At 42.9% G+C, this 19,379-nt stretch overlaps 1 protein-coding gene across 33 annotated transcripts in view; it reads right to left on the bottom strand.

Annotated features, from left to right (window-relative positions):
• The window catches only part of rims2a (regulating synaptic membrane exocytosis 2a), a 268,366-nt gene that overhangs the window by 177,596 nt on the left and 71,391 nt on the right, over positions 1–19,379 (bottom strand). For 2 of the 33 annotated variants that reach the window (XM_072692320.1, XM_072692329.1), the window contains exon 1: positions 11,753–12,306. The exons of 29 other annotated variants lie outside the window; for them this stretch is intronic. In XM_072692320.1, coding sequence (XP_072548421.1) covers positions 11,753–11,874 — 122 coding nt within the window. In that variant the 5' untranslated portion in view covers positions 11,875–12,306. Of the gene's footprint in view, positions 1–11,752; positions 12,307–19,379 lie in introns of those variants that run through there. 2 more of the 33 variants (XM_072692326.1, XM_072692328.1) reach the window with 1 other exon arrangement.

Consider the following 19,379-nt stretch of genomic DNA (forward strand, 5'->3'; position numbering starts at 1 on the left):
ACTCTTGTCAAAGTGGCTCAGATTCTTAGGCTTGCTCATTTTTCCTGCTCTTTTTTATTATTAAATTTTATTTGATTTTTCACCTGTTCTGCCCAATTTTGAACCGCCAATTACCCAACTAGCCGTCACCCTCCCAGCAATGGTAGCTTTGTGTGATGGTGTTAGATAGTGGGAGGGAACTGCCAAGTAAAACCAGCCACAATCAAAGCTCAACAAAACTTCCAACTTTTAAAGATAGAATAATAAAATGTATATTTTAATGTCAAATATTTAATTGATTTTATTCAGTGTGAAATAAAAATGTGCTAATTAAATGAGTTCTTCTGTAACAACAAAGGAAATATTATTTGTGAATTTTGTAACATCTTGAAATTAAGTCTGATATTTCGAGGCCACACAGATCTAGCCGGTGAACAGCTGTGTAAAGCAGCTCAGCACACGTAGCAAAGCAACAGTAAGGGGTGTGACTTTGCAGAGGGCTTCTTTAAATATGTTGTCAGGAGCTGCTTTTCCACTGCAGATTCGAACGGCTCTCAGCACAGTTAGCTAACTGTACTTGGCCACAGAACTGTTCAGTGGGAGGGTTTAATAGCATAGGGGTCTGCTGATTGGCTCCGTATTTGCATCACCTTTAAGTCTAAAAAGGTCCTGGGTTCTCCATTTGTGGAGAGTAGTTGTTGCAGTGCACTGTAGCAAAATGAAGTTTAGCAAACTTGAGTCGCTTACAGGCCTCAACCAACACTGCTAGCGCTGTGTTAGCACGGCCCCCCACATCATCCAACATTTCATGATGAATTAACCAATAGAAATGCTCTCAAATTACTTAATAAAATAAAATAGTTCATTTTTAAATGAACTATTTATTTTACTTTACTTTTTAAATTTAATTTTACTATTTATTTTATTTTACTATTTATTGAAGTTTTTTCTCCTGTGAAGTTTATTGTGGAGATGCCATGTTTTTGCATGACAGTGACAATATGGTTACGCTTGGATCTGTACCTCATTTTATGTTTGTTTTTATATCAGTAAATCAGAAAAAAATGGTTAAATTGTAAAAAATAAGTGTATTTGTTTTTACAAATACTAAACTAAATAAATAAATTCAAAAACTAACAAATTATCCTCACTTTTACTAATAAACACAGTAGAAAGAAACTCACATTTCTCACAAATTACACAATATTTTTATCACCAGCAATAATATACAACTAAGTTAACAAACAAGTGAAATGTCCACAATAAAATACGATCATCTGGGTGCTGTAAAGTTTGGCCAATTTTCAGATCTTATGGCTTAAACTGTTTTAGAAGGGGATCCACTCGAAAAGCTTTAAAGCCAATGATCAGGCATAGCTAATGAACACAAACTCTTCAGCACACAGACCTCTGGTTCAGGGGTTCACATGGTGAAAGCAATAGTAGAGATACAATAAGTCACATATGAACATTAGAAAGCATGAGGCTAACTAATGGATCCAGTGTGTAGACGAGCAGTCAGCATGACTCTACCATTTCTCTTTCCTTCATTAAATAGAAGAAAACCACACATCCACATCCATGGCATCTGCTTTACTGCTAAACACAATCCTCCAGAGAGGAAGACTCCGCTCATGGGACTGTGTTTGTAGGACGTGAATCACATACACACACATTTATGCCTACGACAGACTCTACATTTACTCTCTTTAAATAGGGATGTCACTTCAAAGTTTGGGAAAGTTCATTTCAAGTTTAAAAGAAATGACTACATATAAGCCGACAAGAAGGTAGTTATGGATAAAAATACAGTATCTGACTTATATTTGCATTCGAGGTGGGGATATTTATGTGAATATGGGCTGATTATTATGGGTTGATATGCAGTATTCTTCTTGTCTGTATTTTCTTTCGCAATTGATTTCATTTTCAGTTTTCTCCCAAATTTAGGTCGCCAATTACCCAACCCATACGGATTTTCTCCCTCCCCCCCATCACACGCAACACCCCTGACACTAGTGAGGGTGCGACCAACACATGCCCCCCTCCAACATGTGCGCAGCCAGTTCACTTTTGAGAGACATTACGCTGTCCTTGTTTTCAGTGATGAGCATGGTATTAGGAATAGTATACTAATAATGAGCAGGACTTGAATTGGTCTGGCAGTTCTCCACTGGCCTCTCTCACCAACAATTAAACCAGCTCAACCTTCACCAACGGTCATGCAACGCCCAAAGCCACTGAGAACACATTACCTGGTTAAATACACTGCATCATTAAGTAGACTTGCAGGTCAGTGGCAGTTTGCTAAGCCTACTAACACTAAGATGAGTCTAGACATCCATATATTCAAATGGCCCATCCCTGCTTTTTAATACTCACTTAAGCATAGACTCACTCACAGTTTAACACACATACAGCTAATGTATTAATTCCTCACATGAACGTATACACACATTCACACCGCCTAGTCATTCCCCAGCTAAACACAGATACGCACACGGTAGCCTACTAACTGTACTGAGCACTGCTTGCGTACTCTCAAGCAGTATAAAACCAGGCTGAGCTCTTAAGTGCGCCGTTCTCCAGAGAAGGACCCCCTGACACATGCAAAGGCAAGCAGGATAAGACACTTCCACCTGGAGGAACGTTCCTATTCCTGCCATTAGAGCACTTGCCCAGCCTCCGTTCACGCACACGCCATCTTTTCAGAGAATCAGTCGCGCTCACTGAACATGAAAGAATGCAGATGTCCCTGTCCCGAGTCGCTCTATTGAGAAAGACCAGGACTCCTCTCTCTCTCTAGCGCATTCGTTCTGCCGTACGCATTCACTCTGTGTGTTTTTCTCTCTAGGAAAGGACTACATCTTGCAGGGTTTGCAGATATGCTCGTATATCTCCATGTTTGGTGTTTGGCTGCCAACTCCAGACGTTCTGCAGTATGGTGGCTTTAGTCAAAAATCACGTGTTGTTGAATAATCAAGACTTATTTTGTATCTGAAAGTTGCTTCTTTCCCAACCAATTAGCACTGTGCACATTTCAAGCCTCAATCATTACACACTTAATTCAAACTATGTCAAACTATAGAGTAACATCTATAAACATGGAATAAGGCACAGGTAAATCCATTTCTTTTAAGGTTTTAAGGTTCCTTAACGTCAGCTAACAGCACACCATGCCGAATGGACACTGAGAGGACCCAGAGAGGACAGCAACACTATACAGTAAGTTCCCGGTAGTGTTAAAAGCCATGCTAAGCAAAATTAGGCTAGGCTAGGTTAGAGTTTGCTATGCTATGCGCATGTGACCCATGGCGGTGCTGTAGACAGACCAATAAAACAAGGGGTTAAAGTCTTAATAAAATGAAAATCATTCTGAGGCTAAATAACAGGGTGGTAAATGTGCCTATAAAACCATATCTGAGCATTTTGATAAAAACATATAAACGATATGGACAAAAATATGGGGACACCTACACATTACACCTACAGAGTTTTTTTTATGACATCCTATTCTCAATTAATAGGAATTAATATGGAGTTGGTCCCCCTTCACAGCTCTAACAGCAGGTTTAGAACTTAGTTATTGAGTCAGCAGAGCGTTGGAGACTTTTCTGCACTATGCTCTGAGCTCAGCACTCAGCCCTGACCCCGCTCTGTAGCTTTACGTGGTCTGACACTTGGTGGCTGAGTTGCTGCGGCCAGTGTTCATTGTTTTTTTTCATAAGCCCTATAACTGAGCCCTATATTTCCTCTATATAGGGAAATCTGCATGTCTAGCTCATATAACAGGGTGGTAAATGGCCTTGTTAAACTGTATTTGAGCTGTATTTTCTCCCCAATCAGAGTCACACACTATTTATGCATCAAACAACAACCTAAATATGTAATAAATGCAATCTATGGCACAACTATGGTGATCAATGTCCTTGAAACAGATATTTATGTGATTTGTCATCTGTAGTGGTGGTGATATCACTTTGACCCCTACTCTTGTCCCCAGTACCAGTACAGCATATCCTGCGTCATCTTCCACAAAGCTCTCTTCTTCATGCTCAAACAAACCAAGCCCTCCTGAAGATGATGAGCACCCTGTTCTGGTTCTAGCGCAAGCCTGCTCCTCAGAGACTAGGGCTGAGTGCTCAGGCCCTTAATTCTGCCTGCCTGCCTCCACAGCTGCCTCCACACAAAAGGCATGCTCTGAGATCCCCTCGACACACAGCCAGCCAGGCTTCCACTGCAAGCCAATTTAGGCCATTGAAGACCAGCAGAAACCTTTGTCTTTCAGGAATACTTTACTATTCTAGAAGCCAGTGCTCAGACCTCTCCTTCAAAAATGTCTTTAATAGGAAATCATTACTGATGGTATTGATGAAATATACACTATATGACAAATGCACACACATACACAGCTTGTCTAGTCCCTGTAGAGAAGGGCTGCCCATAAAAAAGGGGACTCTCTGGAGCAGATAAACGTGATTTGTTGGCATCATGCCTAATGCCAGGAGTGGGCTGGACAGGTATACAGCCCCCCCCAGCATTGAGCTGTGGAGCAGTGGAAGAACTGTGTTCTCTGGAATGATGGTTCTCCATTCAGTACTTTTGGGAGTAGCCCGAGCCTGGTGCGCTGAGGAGCAGTGGATCTTCATTCTTTAGAGTGATGGGGCTCCATCCAGTACGTTTGGGATGAGTCAGTGCGCCAGAACTAATCCTCCAACATCGGTACTTGACCTCACTCATTCTCTGGTGGCTGAATACACAGCTGACACAGCAGCGTTCCAAATATCTAGTGCGAAGCTCTACACTCTATAGTACCAAAATAAAGGTGCCTCAGATGGTTCATTGAGCAATGCCACAGAAGAACCACCTTTGGTTGACCTATGAATGACCTTGTTTGTAAAGAAAATAAATAATTGTGTGTGAATTGAGTGTGAAGAACCTTAATGTTGGTGAAGAACCTTCATATCAAGTGAATTTCTTTAGACCTTTAAATGGCTCTTGAGACTTGATAAATGTGTTCTTGAAAGGTCATAGAGTCTACATCAGCAAAACATGCTGTGCTTTTAAGTGCAGAATTGTTCACAGCTCTGATTTTAAAATAATGGATCCAATTGTCCTCATAAACTGAACAAAAACATTGAGGAAGGTCAGTACCTTCATCAGGAATAGACCAGTTGGTGCAATAAGGCCCATGGTTCTTCATGGAACCAAAGGTGGTTCTTCTATGGCAATGCTTAAAAAAAAAAAAACATTTGGGGGACCTTAAGAGCGTAATGCTCTTGACTTCAGAAGATACCCTTTTACAGCTTTTAGACATGTGGTGTAGCTTGTTTTGATTATAAATTAACGTGATTAAACACAATTTTCAATTAAAATGAAAACAAAGCCTGTTGTAAATGTTGACTAGACAAAATCTATATTTCCAGAACATCTATTTAGCTTTTCTTGTTCTTCCCAAACTATCTGTAGATGCCAATGGCACACACTACAGTTACCCAAGTCTTAGTTATTTATCCAGCCTAAACTAAACACCTGTATTTCTGAGTGAAACTAGTACTGGTGCTCAAAGACAAAGCAAATGTAGGTCAGCAAGTCCAGATAGAATACCGTGAATGAGCCTGTGTGCTCACTGCTCCCCATTACTTTTCAGTCATTGTTACCTGCATTAGCATTTTGGGGTCTTTCCCTTTTTTATATGTTCTGGGACCTCCCACACAATTATTCAGCCTCATAATGTCTACTGAAGCTTTGCAGCACAGAGTCACGAGTTATCACTCCTGTATCTTCTTCCCCTGTTCTAGGCTTCGCTCGGTCGGGCCTGACCGGCTCCCTGACAGAGAGGATTACACATCATCCACACTATTGATCAAACAACGTTGCTATGGCGACCCGGCCACGGAAAGGAAGTGCATGGCGGTAGGGGATATTCCAGCGCTGAGAAACTCCAATTATGATTTATCCTTTCTCCTCCTCCCTGCTTCCTCCCTTTCCCCCTCTCTCCCTTGCTCTCCCTCTCTCTGACTTTCTCTGCAGTGGGAAAAAGCATGAAGGGCAGTAAGAAATAAATAAATAAATAAAGGAAATCCATCATGCCTGGACTAAACCGTGCAGCCTGTGTGTGTCTATAGGGGCTTTTAACTCCAAGGTACAGTAATCTGTTATGCCAGTTATGGATCATACATTTTAAAACAATATCAAATCCTAATCTTAAAGAATGAAGAATACTCAATAAAAGGCAAGAGTGCAGTTTCTAAAGTATACGCAGAACAGAGGTACTTCCCACTTCCAGGCATTTGCTTGTTTTTGCTATGACATTTCTAGGTGGTTGCTATGGAAATGTTTAATGGCTGCTAGGTCGTGGCTATGATATCTAAGGTGGTTGCTATGGTGTTTCTAGGTGGTTGCTAGGGTATCCCAGGTCATTGCTATGGTGTTTGTAGGTGGTTACTAGGGTGTTACTAGATGGTTGGTATGGCTTCATAACTGTCACACTCTTGAACTGCTCGTATACAGACATAGCCACACAAATTAAAACAGGGAACAGATAACAGGTACAACTCTATTATTTAGTTCCGTTCTCGCAAGTGACCTTTTGTCTCATTTTTTGTCTCTACTTTTCGCCTGGCCTGTCGCTCAGCTCCAGATTTTAGTACTATAGTAAGTGTCAAGCAGGCATCTGTCAGGAAGGCACCGTACAGTACAGCATTTCTGTACAGTTCAGGACTTCAACGAACGATTGGCAGCCCCCATTAGGAACAACTCGGAGCCAGGCATGCATAATGCATGGGGCTGTAGAGGGGAGCAGAGTGCATTAGTGTGAGGGACACAGCAGGACTGGACACAGATCAGAGGGCCTGGCTTTACTGAGGGGAAGAAGCACAGTCGGACAAGCCGGCACAGCGCCGGTACGGAACAATTACACTGAAGCCTAATGTTAAAGGTGCAACTGACCCTTTCCAGACATAGTTGTATCTTACTGCACATTGTTTCATAACTGACTCAGTACATCAGATGAGTTACATTTATACATTGTTTTTACACATTAAAATGCAATGATTGTAGCCTATAGCAGACAACGCCTTACAAAAAAGCTAGTATTACTACCTTAAAGCACTTTCTCTATGCTGATTAAAACTGGAGCATTCGGGGGTTGGATGCTTGTTACTTATTCACTTCTTTGGCACAACCTTTACTTCACCTTGAGTTCACATCTCACCTTTTCTTTCGCTTTTTGGGCAATTTTTAAAGTAGCCAAAAAAAAGTACCCCGTGACCTATCAACTATGACCTGCAGCCACCTTTTAAAACTCTGCAGTCTCAACAAGTAGTGGGTGAAGCTATACAAATTGGGCCGTTTAATTCTAATGGAATACGTTGGAAACCGAGACCGTTCTGATTGGTGTATTGAATGTCCGGTTTTCTCTCCTAGGCAGCTAAAGGAACAGAGAGGGTTAACTTATTTCACAGATGGTGAGTTGGTATACACTCCAGATAGTCTAGATGTATCTTCATAAGCACTGAAAATGCTTGTGAACATAGCTATATCCCCTTGAAAATTTGTCTTTTTATGGGGGAAATTTGTAAAATTACAAATTTGGAGCGCAGGAGTACATCCAGAGCCAAGGTACTGTTTAGCAGCTGTCTTGCCCTCTTTGATTACCTGACTATGAATGAAAACGAAGCGCTTATTGATTTTATATCCAATATTTTTCACGGGACAATTATTTTATTGACCTAACTTGACTTAATAATCTGCAAGTAATTCAGTACGCTGGTTGTTAACCTTTGACTATCCTTTGGTGCCATTTGCAGACCATAAGAGCTTCCCTTCACAGCCAGAAGTTTGACCATAATATGGCCACTCCTGTATGTCCTGAAGGCACTTCTTCAAAAGTATTACATGTAATCCATTCACATCACTTCATTCCAAATCTTAAGATTAAAAAACACTTAAAAAGGAAAGATTCACACCACCTAGTTCAGCTTGCTTTTAAAAAATAAAGGTGATAGAACAAGGTTATCAGGAACAATGACACAGCAAAACCACTGCTGGTTCAGATCCTTACACTATTTAAAACTCAATGGTTTCAATGTGCTTCAGAAAACCAAAAGTGGTTCTTTTATGGCACCTTTTGACATTTTTAAGCGTGTTTCAGAACATTCTGCAGTCCACAGGCTCCTGACCCCTTCCTCCACACCACCTAATAAAAAAAGGGCTTCACACTGAAGAGCAGAAGAGGCTCCCAGGCATACTGCGATGGATAAAAGCGAAAGAACGAGCCAGTTCCATCAGCGGAGAACATTCTCCTGTGAAAAGCTTGTGCTAACTTTTGCTGTTCTGGGTTTGTTAAGCATACAAAAGACCAAAAGACGGGATATGTTATAGGACCGGCTGTGAGCCTCCCGTTCCCCGCATCGGACAAAAAGCATACCACTCAGCCTGCATGGCTCAAACCCGCTGGGCCTTGCTGCACAGTTTGGCATTGAAAGGCTCTGGCCATTTACAGGGCCTGAAACCTCAGAGGGAACAGAGCTGCGAAGCGGTGGGCACTGAGGGGCTCTGGAGCTTTTAAATGCATGCGCACAAACCAAGTGTATGTGCACATCTCCTTCTAACTCATGCTTGTGGCTATGCTTTTATACACATTACAGAAATCTGTGCTGCCCACATCTTCGCACTCTCAGTCTTTCTCAGTCGCTCACTGACACATAGATGCACACACTGAGGCAACAGAACCCGCCTGGGCCATCCTGTAAACCTTATCTGTCTTGGCAGGAATTAAACATTTTGACATTTTTGGTCAAAAAACACTCATTTATTGTTGTTTTTGCTCCAAAATGTTGTAAAGAAGGGATTTTCCTTCTGTAAAGTTTCATATGCATAAAGTAAAGTGATGATATGCCATATTTGGAGCCTATATGGAGATATCAGCAGATATCAAGGCTTATTAAACAAAGTCTCACATCTACAGTTTTCTGTTTTTCAATTCTTGACATGAACGCTCCAGCCAAAATATAAGAATCCGTCCGATCTGATCATGTGATCTGAAATCTAGCCTGAAACAGCTATAGCAGCAGTTAGCTGTGTATTGCTGTGTATTGGGCTAGCAGGGTATTTGAGTAGTTTTAAGTGAGACACTTCAACCAAAACGCCTCATTTTAAAGACGGACTGGTGTAGTGAGTAACAAGACAGTATCACTGTCTACCCCGTAACAGACATTTACATTAGAATCATGGCATCTGGATGCCACTCTTGTCCAGAGCGACTTACATTTCAAGCATGTTACACAGGCAGGAGAATGTAGTGTTCAGAGTCTTTCACAAAGACTCTTAGGCCCTGTTCACACCTGGCATTAACATACGTCCGGGATTCATCCAATCTGAAATTATTGGCAAAATGAATAGCTAGCCGTTCACACCTGGTCTCCTGTGACTGCTTGTGATCGGATTTCTTACATTTCCGCTGAACGAGGAGCATGGCGCACATTAATAAACAAGTAATCGAGATGAGGCCCCTTGTTTCGCTTGCGCACCAGCCGTGAGTATTGCGTTCATCCATTAGTTTGCTTCTTAGCGTGCTCAGCTAACTCGTTCGGCCGGTGGAGGGTGTGGTCTCGCGGTTATCACACATTTTCCGGCTGGGGTTGATGTGGCTGGTGCTTTGCTGTCGGGGACGCATGGAGACACTTAGGGGTTCACACTACGAGGATAATGTGGTCAAATGCGTCTCTGACCACCTCCGAAAGTGGTTCGCGTGATCGGATCACAAGACACATCGTACCCCGTTCACACCTGTACTTGTGTTGTCCTCTTATGATTGGATGAACCCAGGTCATATGTTAATGCCAGGTGTGACAACAACGGGGTCTTACTGGTGTAGTGTGTAAGGTTGGACTGGTTAGAGAATCAAACCCTAGTCTGCCATGGGGAAGGCGGCGTTGTTACCCACCACACCTACCTACCAGGCATACTGGCTTCCTAACTCTACACTGACCTACCAAAAATAGGTCACTCTGGATAAGAGAACCAGCCAAATGCCAACAATGTAAAGCTACAGAAAGAATATTGGCCCCTACTAAAAATGTTATCGTCAGTATCGGTATCAGAACAGAAAAAGGGGTATCGTCCCATCTGTGAGGCTACTACACACTCTTAGAACCCTTTTGGTGCTACAAAGGGGTTCTTAGGGAGGAACCACTTTTATGGTGGTTGGTGTGGCACAACAGATAACACCACTACCTGCCAGTGAGCTACCACACCATGTGGGAGACTGGGGTTCGATTCCCGGTCTGGGTGACTATGCTGTGCTACACCAATAAGAGTCCTTGGGCAAGACTCCTAACACTACACTGGCCCTCCTCTGTAATACGAGTAACCTTGTAAGTCGCTCTGGATGAGAGCCTCAGATAAATGCCATGAATGCAAATATTTCCATAAAAATCTAAGTTTGTACAAGAGATACAAGGTTACGGTTCTTTGCATTCCTCCTTACATCTCCTGAATAAACAATGTTCTTTAGAAAACCAAAGGTCCTAGCCTTAGCTAACCGGTAGAACCATGTTTGTAGACAAGGTGTGTGAGTGTGAGGTTCTTCACTGAACCAAAAATGTGTCTCCTATGGAATCGCTCTTTGTAGAACCCCCAAATACCACCTTCATTTTTAAGAGTACATGTGCAATCTGATGCTCTGCAAGCAACGTAGGTTGCACAGGTTTTTCCAGACGAATGTCCTGGCGGGATCAAATTGGCGTGGGTCTGTTTAAAGATTGGACCAGAGTAAGAGAACAGAAAACAGCAAGGATGAGGAGAACCCAATGTGCGTGATGTTCAAGAACAGAGGCCTTTACAGGGTTCTTCACACTGACACATCTGGTGTACAGGCATGGTTCTTAGTCAAATATGCAGTATGAGCACAAACAGATGAGTTCTCTGAGCTTTTGGTTCTCTAAGAAACCATGTTTATATGAGATATGTGTATGTGAGGAACCAATACATCAAATCTTCAAAAGGTTCTTCACGCTCACACATCTCTCATATGAGCATGGTTCTTCTTAGCATAGCCATCACCCTTGAGCTGTGGGATCTTCCCTGAAGAATCCTGCTTGTATAAGAGAAGAGTGAGAGTGAAGAACCTCAACTTTTACAAACATGGTTCTTCTCTTTGAGCCTAAAGTGGTTCCTTTACGGCATAGAACCCTTTGTAGCACCTTCATTTTTCAGAGTGCACGTGCAACCTGGCGTTCTGCAAGCACCTTAGCATGCACAGCTCCGTCCAGATGAACCTTCTGACCGAATCAAGCCGGTGTGGCTCTGTTTTAGCATCAGACCAGCGCGTGAGAACCGAAACCAGCAGGAATGAGGAGAACCCAACGCTCGTGATGTTCCAAGTACAGAGGCGCATAGACACACGTACACTCATGCGGCAGCGGAGCATCAGCGCGCGCGCGTGCGCACTCTCTCTCTCTCTCTCTCTCTCTCTCTCTCACACACACACACACACACACTCACACACACACGGTGATTTTCTTCCTAGCTAACATTTCTCCGTGCGTATTGCAATCGCCGTCGACTCCACTGCCGCACTGCTCCGTCAGAAAGCCAAACGCATTTGAACTGCATTAACTGCATCCAGCCAGCATCTCCTACTGATCGATACCTGCTCTCCACACACACACACACACACACACTCTCGCTCGCTCGCTCTCTTTTCTCTCTGGCAGCAGAGAAAAACTGCATATGTCCCACACCGTCCCACAGGGAACTGCCTGCTCACCCGATGTTGCCGAGCGCCTGCTCCAGCAGCTCCGTCTGCAAAATGTTCTGGGGCGCAGTGAAAGCCCCGTTAAAATGGGACAACACTGAGCTACAAAACTGACGCAGCGTGTCAAACTGCATCGTTGTGTTCGCTTTTTCCCTCTCTCTTTCTCCCCGACTCCTTTTTAGCTGCTCCTCCCTTCAGCGGCGAGAGAGATGCATCTCCTCCCGGAGCTCCATCCACCAAGCGAGCGAGCGAGCGACCGAGCGAGCGACCGAGCGACTACCTCCAGGGGAGGAGGAGCGCAGCCCAGCGCCCCGCTGCTCCTGCCGGGCTCCCGCAGCACAGCTGGCCGAGCCGGGCTGCTTCAGGCATCGCGATCCGAACTCAAACCGAATTAAAGGAGAGAAAATAAACAGCTTCAATCAGGGAAATGATGAAACAGTCAGGGGGAAGAAACGAGCTACAGAAGCAGCTAATCAAAGTCCCAGTCCAGCATCTCTCCGCCCTCCCGGAGAACCACGAGGAGGGGACTGCTGCTGGCGTCAGGGCTTTTTTATTTATTCAGGTCCTTCCTCTTCTCGTCTGTTGTTAGTCGAAGCAAAGCGGCCAAAAGCGTACTAGCGAATGCGAGGCGATTCAGCCAGTTCGTGGTGAAGGAGGAGGAGGAGGAGGAGGAGGGTGGGAGGAGGAAGGATGGAGGGAGGGAGGGAGGGAGGGTTGGAGGGGGGCGGGAGTCTGTACTCCTACCGTTAAAGGGGGTTTCTGCAAAAGGCATGGCCCTAAAGAGATTTCTCCCTGTGTTCACACACGCAGCCTGAATGCGAATTGCCTGCGATTTGAACTCTGCTGATGTGAAGGGGTTGTGCCCCAGCTCCCCTCTCCTCACACACCTGAGCCAGGCATTAAAGTGATGACCGACCACAGAGGCAGTCCATCAGCCAAGATCTGAAATGTGATCAGTGAAATGTGTCCTACGCTACCACACACCACTAGTGAACTAGGGGCAGTGAGTACACACACACACACACACACACACAGAGCAGTGGGCAGCCAACTTCAGCACCTGGGGAACAGAGAGGGTAAACACACTACCACACACCACTAGTGAACTAGGGGCAGTGAGTACACACACACACACACACACACACACGCACAGAGCGGTGGGCAGCCAACTCCAGCACCTGGGGAACAGAGAGGGTAAACACACTACCACACACCACTAGTGAACTAGGGGCAGTGAGTACACACACACACACACACACACACACACACACACACACGCACAGAGCGGTGGGCAGCCAACTCCAGCACCTGGGGAACAGAGAGGGTAAACACACTACCACACACCACTAGTGAACTAGGGGCAGCGAGTACACACACACACACCAACACCCAGGGAGCAGAGAGGGTAAAGGGCCTTGCTCAAGGGCCCAACAGTGGCAGCTTGCCAAACCCGGGAATCGAACCCACAACCCTGTTATCAATAGCCCCGCTATCAATAGTCCCACACCCCTTATAAGGGGCAGTGGTGGCTCAGTGGTTAGAGCGCGCGGGGCATAGGTGTTTACCAGGTTTAGAAGTAGTCAAATCTAATAAAAGAGTAAAAATAAATAAATAAATATACTGCTCATCTACATGGAAGGGCAGCAATTTTGGGCAACCATGCCAATTTTAGCTTAAATGCTTAAAAAAGTCTATCTATGGTATTTTGCTAAGCACCAAGACTTCCTACTAATAATAAAAAATGTGTTTATAGATATAATATGGGGAAAATGGGCAGGAATAAATCCAGATCCAGATCCTGAAGTTTACCAGGTTTAGATTTAGTCAGAAAAATCGTCTCTATAACAATAAAAATGTAAATATATCGCTCAGCATAGCTGAATGGTAGGGTAGTGATTTTAGCCAACTGTGTCAATTTCAGCTTAAAAACTGACTCGTATGTCTAAAATTCTCTTTAATTTGCTAGTTTATATTTTTATTTTATCTGCTTTGGCCATCTATGCTATTTTGTTAAAAAAATAAATAAACCTATATATTATAATATGAGTATTATAATACAGATGGAAAAAAAATCCAGATCTTAACCAGGAGTTTACCAGGTTTAGATGTAGTCAGAATAGGAAAATCAGCTCTAAAAATACGAATGTAAATATCCTGCCAGCAAAGCTGAATGGTAGGGTAGTGATTTTAGGCAACCATGCCAATTTCAGCTTAAAGGCTTAAAAAGAATATCTATGGTTTGCTAAGTGCTAACACTTACTATTTAAAATATATTGATGTATATAATATAAAGCAAAAAAGGCCAGGGTTGCAGAAAAACTGACTTTGGTCATCTATGCTATTTTGTTAAGCACTAACACTTGTTTATAGATATTATAATATGGGTAAATATGGATAAAAATACAAATCCAGATCTTAACCAGGAGTTTACCAGGTTTAGATGTAGTCAGAATAGAGAAATCAGCTCTAAAAATACGAATGTAAATATCGAAGCTGTTCAAACCATTTGTTTTCTCCATTGATTGAACCTTGTAGCTGCTCTGTTCACTGTGTAAATAATTCCAGATTAATGGACCAACAGAACAGGAATGAATTACTTGCAATAAACTCTTATTTTACATTGATTTCAGTTCAACGTTTAGAGCATTTTTGCCTTCTTTAAAGTCACCATTTTGGAGATACATGTTTTTCACTGGACAGCGATGATATACTGCTGGGCATATCTGACTGGAAGGGCAGCAATTTTAGGCAACTGTGCCAATTTCAATCTTAAAAACTAACTTTTGTGTCTAACATCCTCTCTAATTTGTTATTGTTATTTTTTGTTATTAAAATAGCACTTATTTAAAAGCATCTAACATTTTTTAACATTACAAATTAAATATATACCAACCAATCACAACTTACAATCGTTCAATGCCAATTTATCAAGTTATCCGTAATGCTGCAGAACAGGGTCATGTCTCTTGTATGTGTAGATCAGCAACAGCTGCAAAGAAAGCTGGCAAATGGACAAGCTTCTGGAAAAAAACAAGCTTCTGGTCAAGCAGGTCAAATTTAAGCACTGACACTTACTTACTTGGAGGCCTTATCCAAAAAAAGAACCACTGATTTACAGAGATGAGATTGGTGACAAGCTAAGTCCAGTGTTTGTTAGCAGCATTAGCCTAGCATTACCTGAGTCTGAGGTCAGTGATCAATCATGGTAATTTGATTTCTGCTGGACTGTTTCTTTAAGAACTCTGGCTACCTGGTACACTGTCACTGTTTTTTTCACTAAGGTACAAACAGTGCAAGTGTACCCTCAAAGGTACAGCACGGTCCTTAAGGTCCAACCGTGTACCTTAAAGGTACAGCATAAACAAGTGCTAGGGAATAAGATGTCAGAACTCGTGTGCATGAAACCACAATAAAAACACAGGAATGGACGCTATTTAGCTTCAGAGGAACCTAGAAGATGGCTAACAGGCTAACAGGTATCTCTACTTGAAGTATAGGCCTTTTGTTTGAATTTTCCCATCTTTCAAGTCGGTATAAAACTGGTATAAAAAAATTACATTAAATGTCAAATGTTTGTGGACACCCCTTCTAATGAATGCATTCGGCTATTGGAAGTTGCACCCTTTGCTGGCACAGATCTGCAAATGCATAAACACACACTTGTCTAGTCCCTGTAGAGAAGTATTATCAACAGAATACTCACAGTATTTGCCAGGACTGGCTATTAAATTTAGTTATACTTTTCAGTAAAATCAAACATTTTAGTCAACACCAATCAGAAATAGGCAGTGCAATTCTAATAGATATCTGCAGCAATCTTGGCCTAATGTGTTAAAGATCTGTAAGGTGTAAACTTTCAATTACAGTACATGTCGAAATGTCTGTGGACACCTCTTCTGATGAATGTATTCAAATACACACACATACACACACACACAGCTTGTCTAGTCCCTTTACAGAAGAACACTGTGTGCAGAATGATTAGGCAAATGAGTATTTTGATCACATCATCCTTTTTCCATCCATGTTGTCCTACTCCAAGCTCTATAGGCTTGAAAGCCAACTACCAATCAAGTAAATCAGGTGATGTGCATCTCTGCAATGAGAAGGGGTGTGGCCTAATGACATCAACACCCTATATAAGGTGTGCTTAATTATTAGGCAACTTCCTTTCCTTTGCCAAAATGGGTCAGAAGAGAGATTTGACGGACTCTGAATAGTCAAAAATTGTGAGATGTCTTGCAGAGGGATGCAGCAGTCTTGAAATTGCCAAACTTTTGAAGCGTGATCAACGAACAATCAAGCGTTTCATGGCAAATAGCCAACAGGGTCGCAAGAAATGTGTTAAAAAAAGGCGCAAAATAACTGCTCATGAATTGAGGAAAATCAAGCGTGAAGCTGCCAAGATGCCATTTGCCACCAGTTTTGCCATATTTCAGAGCTGCAACGTTACTGGAGTATCAAAAAGCACAAGGTGTGCGATACTCAGGGACATGGCCAAGGTAAGGAAGGCTGAAAAACGACCACCTTTGAACAAGAAACAGAAGATAACGTCAAGACTGGGCCAAGAAATATCTTAAGACTGATTTTTCTAAGGTTTTATGGACTGATGAAATGCGAGTGACTCTTGATGGGCCAGATGGATGGGTCCGAGGCTGGATCAGTAAAGGGCAGAGAGCTCCACTCCGACTTAGATGCTAGCAAGGTGGAGGTGGGGTACTGGTATGGGCTGGTATCATCAAAGATGAACTTGTGGGACCTTTTTGGGTTGAAGATGGAGTGAAGCTCAACTCCCAGACCTACTGCCAGTTTCTGGAAGACACCTTCTTCAAGCAGTGGTACAGAAAGAAGTCGGTATCGTTCAAGAAGAACATGATTTTCATGCAGGACAATGCTCCATCACATGCATCCAAATACTCCACAGCGTGGCTGGCCAGTAAGGGTCTAAAAGAAGAAAAGATGATGACATGGCCCCCTTGTTCACCTGATCTGAACCCCATAGAGAACCTGTGGTCCCTCATTAAATGTGAGATCTACAGGGAGGGAAAACAGTACACCTCTCTGAATAGTGTCTGGGAGGCTGTGGTGTCTGCTGCACGCAATGTTGATCGTAAACAGATCAAGCAACTGACAGAATCTATGGATGGAAGGCTTTTGAGTGTCATCGTAAAGAAAGGTGGCTATATTGGTCACTGATTTGTTTTTGGTTTTGTTTTTGAATGTCAGAAATGTTTATTTCTAAATGTTGTTATATTGGTTTACCTGGTGAAAATAAACAAGTGAGATGGGTATATATGTTTTTTATTAAGTTGCCTAATAATTCTGCACAGTAATAGTTACCTGCACAAACAGATCTCCTCCTAAGATAGCCAAATCTAAAAACAACCCACTCCAACTTCTAAAAATATTAAGCTTTGATATTTCCAATAGAAAAGGACACTCTGGAGCAGATAAACATGAATCTATTGGCATCGTGCCTAATGCCAGGTGTGGGCTAGAGGGGTATAAAGCCCCCCAGCATTGAGCTGTGGAGCAGTGGAAGAACTGTGCTCTCTGGAATGATGGCTGGTGCTCCATCCAATACTTTTGGAAGGATGTGGGGAAATCTAGTAGAAAGCAAATGAATGAGCAGGTGTCCCAATACTTTTGCCCATATAGTGTATTTTACATCTACATCTTAATCACCTGAAATATTAAAAGCATTACAAGTCATTTTAAACAAAGTGTGACATTTTCATTAGCCAAGGACTCAACACTGGTCAGATGATCAGTGGCCAAGGTTGCACCAAACAGAGAGATCTCTGATATCTCTGATACCTACTAGTCAGATGTTCTCCTATATAAAGAGGTGTGTAGGTGGGGATGGCAACTGACAGGCTTGAGATTTGATTGCAGCATAAGATTTTAGATGGCTTAAGATGGTTGGTGTGGCGCAACAGATAACACCGCTACCTGGCAGTAAGCTACCATGCCATGTGGTAGACTGGGGTTCGATTCCCGGTCTGGGTGACTATGCTGTGCTACACCAATAAGAGTCCCTGGCCAAGACTCCTAACACTAGGTTGGCCCACCTCTGTAATACCAGTAACCTTGTAAGTCGCTCTGGAGATCGCTAAGAGCATCAGCTAAATGCCACAAATGCTATTTTGACAAAATTGTGAGTCTGATGCCAAAACCGTGAGCGTTGTCAGGCCTGTACTGTCAGACTTCTACAAGCCTGGTTTGGGCTTGTCACTACCCGAGTCCCATCCCCTTCCAATCTGTGCAGTTCTTGCACATGCGCAGTGCAGACTGAGCAGGGGACACTGATTGGCTGTCCAGCAGCAAAATGCACTTCCCACAGATAATCAAAAAACGAGAGAGTTAATGTTAGCACACATTTGCTAGCCAGCCACGCAGATGCTACACTAGCTGTTAAAGCGATATATAATATATGTGATGTGTCAACCTCTTAACCCAAGTTAATGCCACTGGCTCTCGTTTTGAGGCAGATTGAGGCTACCCAAAGCCACACACCTGCTGCCAGATCTACACTGCTGTTGGCCTGCTAGCCAGAGAGGAGGACAGCAGGAGAGTACAGCATCATGACCACGACGGACTGTTGCTACCTGATCCGTGTTCCTTGGCCAATTTGCTCTGCGCATGTGTGCGCAAGCTCAGTGCAAATTGGGCAGGGGATGCAATTCCTGTAGCGACAGGGCTAAACTGAATGCTACATGATATTTTGTCTTCAACATATTCAAGCTAAAGCTAAACACAGTACATCGCACTGCATAAAACTAGTGTATAGTAATTTTCATTTGCATTCATTTTAAATGCAGTTTAAGCAACATGGGAGAATATATTGGGAATATAACAAATATGTTTTGCTCCTGAGCTCCCCCTACAGTTATGGAGTAGATGCTATTCTCCCTATTACAGTCTGAAGCTGTTATTTTAAGGTAACACTGCTGCATAATGTTGCTTTAACTGATAGTCTACAGTACTAAGTCATTATAAGTCAGTCAAGATTTTATATACTCCTAACTGACCTTGTCCTTATCTACCTCTTCATTTACCTCGCCCAAATAAACTGACTTTGACCAGTACCTCCCCCCTATCCACCTTAGTGTGGTAGCTCTTGCAGTTTGCAGTTATTAGTTTTTTTTAATAATCCTTTAATTGCTGCATAGAGAGGCAGGTGGGTTTTTATTTAATATAATTTAATAATGCATCCCAAGGCTGTGCAGGTGCAGCTGAAGCTATGCACCGCCCCCATCCCCCAACCATTTAAAATGGTTGCATCTTTCAAGAAGCTCGACCACACGCACCGTGAAGCACTCCGCCACCTCAGCATTTCACACAAACGGCACCCTGTCTCAGCCGAGGCTTCTATCATGCCATCAGCTCCATCAGCTGCATCACGTAACGTGGCATGATGGAAGCTTCGGCTAGAACTGTGAGGCACCGCTGTGAAATATCCCACACAGTTCAGACCACAACAGATGAATTATAAGACAGAAGCGGAAACTAAGCAAATAACTGCAGGTACTGGGGTAAAAAATAATGCATCTGCCATTAAAAAAAAAAAACTTGTAAGGCAGCTTTACAGAAGAAGAAAAACATCTTTTAAACTTTCAATGGAAGTCAATGTAAAAAA

The sequence above is a fragment of the Salminus brasiliensis genome, chromosome 1, assembly GCF_030463535.1.
Source record: "Salminus brasiliensis chromosome 1, fSalBra1.hap2, whole genome shotgun sequence".
In the NCBI taxonomy this organism is placed as follows: Eukaryota; Metazoa; Chordata; class Actinopteri; order Characiformes; family Bryconidae; genus Salminus; species Salminus brasiliensis.